Below are 9246 nucleotides of genomic sequence, written 5' to 3'. Positions count from 1 at the left end.
CACTTATTTGACCTTCATTTTAGTCATTGTGTTCATCATCTTGGTTTCTGGAATCATTTTGAATGCCGCCATTGTTATCGTTCACGTCAGAGTTGGTGACTGTGATAAATTAATACTCACCATGGCTTCCACCAACGTCTCCAGATCTCACTCACGTATGGAGGAATATTATTTTAGTCACAGTTGTTTCTTCTCCTCTCTTGAGACGTCCTCTCACCATTTATCTTCATGTCCTGACTTCCATTGATGTTTGTTTTTGGATCACCTCCTGGCTCTCCACTCGTTACTGCTTGAAATTGGTCAACTTTTACCAGCAATTTTTACGGTGGATAAAGTCAAGATTGTCTTCTGCTGTGACGTCTCTGCTCCTGGGATCCATCTTGGGATCATTTCTTGCTAACTTTCTATGGACAGCTGTGCAGATGCCTCTACATAACATTGGAAGCTCCAGTATCATTGACTATAGACTAGTGTTCCATAGTTGTGAAGTTCACACTCGGCTCCTTCTTGCCATTTCTATTAACGCTCTTTTTGCTTAGTGTAAAGTCCTTGGTGAGACACATCTGGAAGATAATGAAGAGCTCAGCTTGAGGGACACATTCGGACAATGATTCTGTGATTGTTCCTAGTCCTGATGTTCTGCCTTGTAGACATGGGGTGTTTTCTTTCAATGTTGGACAAGTCTTGAGAACATCACCTGTATTAGGGCATGACCACACGTGGCGGATTTCCTCCGCAACTGTCCGCATCAATGCCGCACAGAATCTGCGTTGCAGATTCTGCTGCGGATCTGCACAAAATGTGCAGAAAATTGATGCGGACTAGCTGCTGCGGACTGCGGGAAAAGTGCTTCCCTTCTCCCTATCAGTGCAGGATAGAGAGAAGGGACAGCACTTTCCCTAGTGAAAGTAAAAGAATTTCATACTTACCGGCCGTTGTCTTGGTGACGCGTCCCTCTTTCGGCATCCAGCCCGACCTCCCTGGATGACGCGCCAGTCCATGTGACCGCTGCAGCCTGTGCTTGGCCTGTGATTGGCTGCAGCCGTCACTTACACTGAAACGTCATCCTGGGAGGCCGGACTGGAGACAGAAGCAGGGAGTTCTCGGTAAGTATGAACTTATATGTTTTTTTACAGATACATGTATATTGAGATCGGTAGTCACTGTCCCGGGTGCAGAAACAGTTACTGCCGATCGCTTAACTCTTTCAGCACCCTGGACAGTGACTATTTACAGACGTCTCCTAGCAACGCTCCCGTCATTACGGGAGCCCCATTGACTTCCTCAGTCTGGCTGTAGACCTAGAAATACATAGGTCCAGCCAGAATGAAGAAATGTCATGGTAGCAAAACCAATACGCTCCGCAGCACACATAAGATCTGCGGACTTCATTGCGGAATTTTGACTCTCCATTGAAGTCAATGGAGAAATTCCGCCATGAGTCCGCCACTGCTCCGCAACAGACAGAGCATGCTGCGGACACCAAATTCCGCTCCGCAGCCTATGCTCCGCAGCGGAATTTTACGCCTCGTCTAAACGAACACTGCTAAATTAAAGTGAAAGTCAATGGAGAAACGGCTCCGCTGCGGATTAACGCTGCGGAGTGTCCGCAGCGGAATTTAAGTGAAATTCCGCCACGTGTGAACCCGCCCTTAGTATCATGCTTTATCCTGCCCTGCTGTCCTTGATTTCAATTTCTGGCAACCCCAAGTTTATTAAAAACTTGTTTGGTCAAAGACAAAAATCTTTAGCGCCTTCTAATGCTTAGGACATTAAGCCTGCCTATGTGAACTTCATCATCCTCATCATCATCATAGAAGTAATGATCAGAGGGATTGTCAATCCACGATCAACAGTAATGAGACATTACAAGAACATGTACAAAGAATATCTGTGATAGAAACACTTAAGATCATCGAAAGTCCAATGTTCTGCTACAATAACAATAAAAAATATAAAAATATTCACAGATTGTCTTGTCATTGTGATTGTGGTGATTTTTCTAGGCTAATAAAGACGAAAGGTTTGGGAAGTTTTGTTATTCAAGGACGGGTAATGTCGATACAGATTTCAATCAAGGTAAGTCAATTGGATTCTTAATAGTGATGAGAAATCTATGTATAAGGAAAGGACATTGGAAGATGAGGGTTATCTTTTGGGTTGATGACTATATCCAGAATTTGTGTTTGTGTAATATTCACTTTGGACTAAGAATGTAAAGAATCTGCCAGACACAGCTTCTGTGTCGACGCCCGTGGGTAATTTGTCTGCACCTGCTCCTAGGTCTGATAGAGTGACTCGATCTGCTACCACTCAGGCTGGCAGGCTTAGGAGTGGGAGAGCATATCACAGCCTGACCAGACGGAGCTAGCTCCCGCCCTCTTTCTATGTATACCTGCATTTCCTGCTCCTCCTTTGCCTGTGATTCTGCCTGTTTCCTGGCTCTGCAGCTTCTTGTACTATTGTCCTTGCTTCATATTGACCCTGGCTTACTGACTACTCTCCTGCTCTGCGTTTGGTACCTCGTGCACTCCTGGTTTGACTCGGCTCGTTCACTACTCTTGTTGCTCACGGTGTTGCCGCGGGCAACTGCCCCGTTTCCCTGCTTCTGTGTACCCTTGTCTATTTGTCTGTCCTGCACTTATTGAGCATAAGGACCGTCGCCCAGTTGTACGTCGTCGCCTTGGACGGGCCATTGCAAGTAGGCAGGGACTGAGTGGTGGGTAGATTAGGGCTCACCTGTCTGTCTCCCTTCCCCGTCATTACAAAGAAGCCTCCTGGTTGGGTGGAACAGATATAGAGGAGTCAGTAACCTCAGGGGTGAAGCCATCTGTATACAGCCGGGTGGGTGTTCTCGATAACTTGATTTGATCCGGTGGATTCTAATGATGTCTCTATCACTAAGGTGAAAACAAGCAAGGAGGGGGCAGGTATGTGGGGTCCTGTTACTTGTCTGATAGAAAATCTGAAGAATATACTATGGATATTGAGTTGGATCTAGTAATGCCGCTCTATAGGGAAATCTTTTTTACAGCATGTGCCTCGCTTTCCTCCCTCTGAAGCAGAAAGTTAAAATGTCATTTTAAAGATAAGTGGAAATTGATTCCTGAACTGTGAGTTGATGTGTAAGATTTGTTTCTTTATCAAACAATAATAAAAAATGTTCATTTTGTAAGAAACATTCAATCCTCTATTTATAATATTTCCTAATCTGAGACACCAAACAGTTAAAATAGCTCCGCACTGAAGATGACCTCATAGTCGCCATGTATCGTGGTCTCTTCGTGAAGCCACGAGGACCATCAATCACCTGCTTATAACCACAACTCCCAGATTCACAATGTCCCAGCAGAAACAAGATATCCCACAGATTTGCATCCTTTATGTTCTCTGCTGATTTTTCCCCGGGTTCTGCCAGTCCTTCATTCATCAGCCTCCTGAATGTAGACGACAAGCCACCCTTCACATTAACATGTGGCCACCAGTAAGGATAGTTAAGGCAACCATATTAATAATGACAACAATATCTGGGCTCTCAATAAACTCATCACTAGTGGCTGAATATTGCAGAACCTGGAGCCAGAAGCATCAGCCCGGGGCTTGTATTCTCATCTCCACAGCGGTAACGAACGTCCTCCTTCAGTGCTCCGTCACTCTCGATGGTCTCCTCTATATTTTTGGAAGTCACATGATGTTTGCTCAGGGAGTCTATGTAATGGACTTTGTGCTTGTTTATTTCCTATTAGAGGTGAGTTTCTGGCACACCACCTGGCTCTCCATCTACTACTGCCTGAAGCTGGTCAACTTGCCAAATCCGTTCTTCTTCCAGCTGAAACTCCGGTTCCCTTCCATTGTTCCTCTGCTACTTACCGGGTCTTTCATAGGCTCGCTTCTAATCAACGCACCATTTCTCTGGACTCTACAGATAACAGGTTTTCCCAACGAGACTGATTACAGGTTTGAAATGTTTTTTCCGTTCACAATGTTTAACGTGATATTTGGCTGCTGCTTCCCGTTTCTTATAACTTTTACGTCGATTGTGCTCAGCGTCACTTCCCTCCTGAGTCATATCTTGAAGGTAAAGAGCGATGAGACTAACTTCAGGAGGCCTCAGCTAAAGGCCCACATTGGGGCAGTGAAAACAATGGTCACCCGCCTGACTCTGGACCTGATCCTATGCTTGGTGGCTACTGGTTTGTTGACGTCTGAGATGACCTTTGTGATAGCGGTGGACACAGCCTGCTGGCTATTTCTTATGTTGTATTCTACTCTCCAGTCCATCGTCCTCATTCTAGGAAATCCTAAACTAAAGACAAAGTTATTTACTTGTAGCGTGATAAGGCGACATTGACGGAAATACAAAAGTGTTTTATGTTCCTTTATTGGACAACAATCCCATTATATGTAGACATAAACCCCGGGGCATATTACACTCCAGCTATAAACTGTAGTATATAAAATGTCATGTAATAGCAGCAGAGGAAGCAAAAATAAAGCATCGGCTTGAGAGGCATCTCCGGTATAGGTAACGAATAGTCCCAACCATGATTCACAAGGATTCCCGGCTCACAAGACAACGCACAAACCCTTAGAGAGGTGGTCCCAAGATGACACCCGATATCCATAGGCCCTATTACGTTATATGTACAGAGGGGGGTCCCTCGCTTGGGCCCCCATTTATATGCCTGAAGAGAGTCAGTCAGTAAGACATCCCCTCTAAGATAACTGGTATCACACCTGTATGGCTGCTTTTCCCTGTTATAATTGTCTGTATCTTCAGTAGAAGATGTGGAGATAAGTGAGTAAACAGTTTAACTTTAATTTTATTAAAGACTTAATTTAGTCAAAGTGTAAAGAAAATATGTTGAGAAAAGAAGTACTACGCACACCAATATGGAATTATTTATCCAAGCAAATAATTAAATTTTTTGAGAGCGCCTCACACAGCGGTTACCCGCCAATCTTACAGCGCCAGCCACGCAGGACCAGCATTGACTAAAGTGCCTGAGGAAGGTCAAGGTTTTTGACCGAAACGTCGCACTGTCACTGGCTACAAATAAATAAATTATTTGCTTGGATAAATAATTACATATTGGTGTGCGTAGTACTTCTTTTCTCTACTGGATCGGGTTGGGCCCCTACTCATGCACCCACACCATTACCTAGTGCTATCCGAACCTTGTAACGAAAATATGTTGATGACATTTCAAATCTGCTCCATATGTGTGACTGGCGCAGATGCAGGGATTTGTGTGAACACCATTCAGGATAGGAGGCATCTGCTGACGGCGCTCTTAGTGATGTCAGCCGGACTATGCGATCCTCTAGGGAACTGGTCACACGTATGCGGAAGGTTTTCTTTCCTGATCATTTTTATATTCATTCCCGTGTTTGCAGTTACGTTTAGGTTTTATTTCTGTTATCTTATATGACGTGAATACCTCATGTACATACATCTCCGCTCGCTTAGTGTGATCGTAGGGTTGGGATTATTGCCAATTGCTTTCCCTTTGTTTTCTTAGCTACCTGCCGGAAAGCTATTTTTTTATAATATGAAATAACCTTCGGCACAACTGATTTTTCATAATATATCGACTTTCCCAGTAATACAGACTGAATTGTAGGTCATTGTGTGTCCAATAATTGTACTTGATTTTCTCTACAATAAGGAAACCCACAAGCACCGGCAATAGTTTCATTTCCAATTTGATTTTTTATTGTATTGACATTTTATAACATTTTATGACATTTTATAGATTTCTTTGTCATTTTAATCAATAAACCGAGATTTGTTACAACTCAGAACTCCAGTGAATGTTTCTGAGCGTCGATCAGAGGGACGACCAGTCATGGATGGACTTCAATTAAAAGCTTATTTATTAGGTAAAACTACAGTAAATAAATGGAATTGTTCATTGTAATGCGGCAGAATTCTTATTCCGGAGCTTTCACTTCCATTTTATCTTTTATAGAGTTTGGAGAAATGATTATTCTGAATTTAGGCTTCTCTTGCTGACCCAGTCCTCTAAGCTTCTGTAAAGAGACACGCAGGGGAAGAGAAATGTTATAAAGAATAGGAATTATTGAAGAACATCCAAGAATAAGAGAGAAGACATGGAGGGTTCCTGGATCCAGAGTGTTTGGTTCATATGAATATATTATTATTATTATTATTATTATTATTATTATTAACATCGTCCTCGTAGATTCGGTTTATCTAATTTTTGGTCTCTTTGTTTATCTCCTGGAAGGTCTCCCCACCCCATATCATTCCCCGTCTCAGATATTGTTCTTCTTTATATTACTTGATTATCGTCATTTCCACTTGTAGAGTCTCGCACAATTCTATATTTTGTCATCTCTAAATATGGAACCCGTTCACGTTTGGATCCGGCACTTTTATCCAATGAACGGTTTCCCCATCACTTTGTTGCCATAATGTAAACTCACAACTCCCATAAAACTCCAGACATCAAATATTTAATAGTCACATTCCACATAATTGTCCGTTTTACATAAGATAGAGGAGAGAAAAATAAAATGATTAAAGCAATTAGACTAATCAGTAATAAAGTTAATAAGGATTTAACAAAATTCTCCATTTGTACAAGACGACAAAAGTCACACATGTTGTAAAGTCTTCCCGTGATTTCCCTTTTTGTGAATCCATGTCCATCTACCAAAGATTCTGCTCGCTGCCTTCGTTTCATAGAAGTTGTAATATCCACACATGTAACATGTCTACAATGACCCATGTAACCCGATTATACCCATAATAACATAATAAGAAATGATCCGTGCCTATGTATCCCAGACAACCCCCCACAACCTCAGTCTAATGGTAGAGAACAACAACAGATCTTCCAAAGCTTGGAATTACCAAGTATAAATACAGGGATGATCCTGGAGAGGTGGACAATGACAACCACGCAACGATCCAAAAATAATGCTGGAATTATCAGAAACAAAAAGGAGTCATCAAGACACAAGTCACATCAAGTACAATGTAGATGAGAAGAGACACTACAGACTGTGCTTCCCTCTGATGAGCCCTTCTTCGAGAATACTCTGCCCTAGACAAGTTCTTCTTCAGCCGATATGTGTGTCTACAGAGAGACTGAACTACAGACCAAGGACACTGTGACAATGGATAAATTACAAAAGGTATCAAGGCCAAAAGATAAATTATAATACATAATGTTTAGTTGATAATAAACTACTGGGCAGGTTTGATTGCATGATGTGGAGTTGTGAGGTCAGGGACTGGTGAAGGACCATATTACGGGGAATGAGCTAGAGAAAGGCCGCAGAGAACACAATGAGCCATGGAAATGCCACATCGATTTTCAACTTGAGCTTGACAAGACGGGAAGACTAAAAATGAATAATCTTAACAATAAAGTAAAACCAGAGAGCGCCGTGAAAAACATCAGATAAAAACTGTCCATTATGTCTACTAAAAAAGCGGTGGTCAAAGAAATATAAAAAAACTCCAAAACTGTAGGATGGTTGAGTATTGTAGAGGCTGAGGGCCACCAGGATCTGCTCCACTGGGTTTGGGCTTCAGCTCTTCAACCATTCCCAGATACTCCCAGTTGATATAGAGCCATCGGCCAGTATAGGGGCAATAGTTAAGTAGTGACCAAAGATCGGCAGAAACCCGGAGGAATCAGGATATAAAGGCTATTGTGATCCATTCAAGTTGATGGAGTAAATAGAAGGATTCAAGTCATTGAAGGCGTTGCATAGTCTTGTGTCTTCCACTCTTAGTTTCTTGCTTTTCCTATATAAGCTGTTAACATGACCAAGTCCAGATTTTCAGCTGGTGTACAGTAGATGTTGTGTAAAGTCCTTGGTGTAAAAACTCGAATATTCAAACTTATTCCTTTATTATATTTCTGTTTGCTTAACCAAAAAGATGGACTGAAATAAGTGGTAAACTATGAGCAAAAGCAGTCCCTGTGCATCTTAACCCTTAAAAGCGGCTCCTTGTTATTATGATTATTGTCATTCACTTACATGGAAAGCGGCTCATCAAATGTATCGCACCTTGGAAAGTCAATTAGACCAGAAAAAGTCAAAAATTTTTTAGTGTTACGAGCAGTAGGTCTGTTCCTGCACGCTCATCATCTCCTACACATTAATCAGAAGTTGGGGCAGCTAATTCATCAGGTCAGATGACCGCACACATGTGAGCCGCTGTGGCTTGTTTGGAGAGAGTGACCTGATTGGTCTCCTTTTAATCCCTGGCCTCAGCATTAGGGTGCTGGTTATAGTCTTTTGCTTTATACTACTCTGATTATGACTTACAGGATTAGTCTTGTGTTATTCCAGGTTTGTCTTGTATTTCCTCAGTCATTGTTTGCTTCAGTATTTGATTCTGTTTAGTTGTTCAGTTTATTCAGCCTCAATTGTTCCCTGTTCCACTTGCCTTGATTCACTGGGTTTTCAGTTTACTTTTATTTCCATTACCTCTTGTGTCTGGTGTTTTCATGGTTCTGTGTTAGAATCAGTGTCTACAGATTAGGGACTTTACTTAAGACAGTGTATGCGACAGTGAGGGTTAGTTGTGTGGTGTTAGGGTGAGTGCTTAGGGACAGATCCAGGATTAAATATTGGGTGAGCTAGTTCGGGTTTGCTTGTTATCATCACCCATCATCTGTTTGCTTCCATCATCCTGTAAAGTGGTGGAGGGTGGGACATGATGGTAAAATACCCCGCAACGGTGTCGCAAAGAAAGATGAAACGTAGCAGGAGTTAGAGTGCCAAATCTTCAAATTTTACTTGGACTTTCAAATAAATAACATTTCAACTGGCGCCGATGGTGCAACGGTGATAAACAAAATGTGCATGTCTGTCCACTGCGGGAGGCACAATATTAGTTACGGTATTTACAATTCTAATCACTGCTGAGAGGCACAGACTTAGTTACGGCTCAGGCTGGCTTGTTCTTATGTGACCTGCAGACTCTTGGTCGAGGGCACCCCTCCTTGATATCTGCTATCTGCATGTATATAGTAGGCCTTCAGATGGTGGCTGCTACTGTGTGCTTTGGGCTTAGGACCCCTTGACGTGGTGGCTGCTGTCTGCTTTGCATATGGCCTAACTGTCCTTTTAGTCTTGCACTATTGCTGGCCACTGCCGGTGCACCCCTCTCTGACTGTCTTGGGTCACATCTCTTCTATGTACCCGTCATTGCCCAGCCCAGCTATCAGTGGGGCCTCACACACAACCCGGGCTTGCTCT

At 42.6% G+C, this 9246-nt stretch overlaps 1 protein-coding gene across 1 annotated transcript; it reads left to right on the top strand.

Annotated features, from left to right (window-relative positions):
* Positions 1–3472: 3472 nt before the first annotated feature.
* LOC142656707 (taste receptor type 2 member 4-like) lies at positions 3473–4351 on the top strand. Its single transcript, XM_075831634.1, has one exon. It carries the CDS (start codon positions 3473–3475, stop codon positions 4349–4351), a length of 879 nt encoding a protein of 292 aa, XP_075687749.1.
* Positions 4352–9246: the final 4895 nt, after the last annotated feature.

This window comes from Rhinoderma darwinii, chromosome 6 (assembly GCF_050947455.1).
Source record: "Rhinoderma darwinii isolate aRhiDar2 chromosome 6, aRhiDar2.hap1, whole genome shotgun sequence".
In the NCBI taxonomy this organism is placed as follows: Eukaryota; Metazoa; Chordata; class Amphibia; order Anura; family Rhinodermatidae; genus Rhinoderma; species Rhinoderma darwinii.
The sequence above is the reverse complement of the archived record's forward strand: the minus strand, read 5'-3'. Positions and strand labels throughout refer to the sequence as shown.

Excerpts from the sequence above, each read along its gene's own strand:
- LOC142656707 (XM_075831634.1), top strand. The coding sequence starts at position 3,473 with ATGTGGCCACCAGTAAGGATAGTTAAGGCAACCATATTAATAATGACA.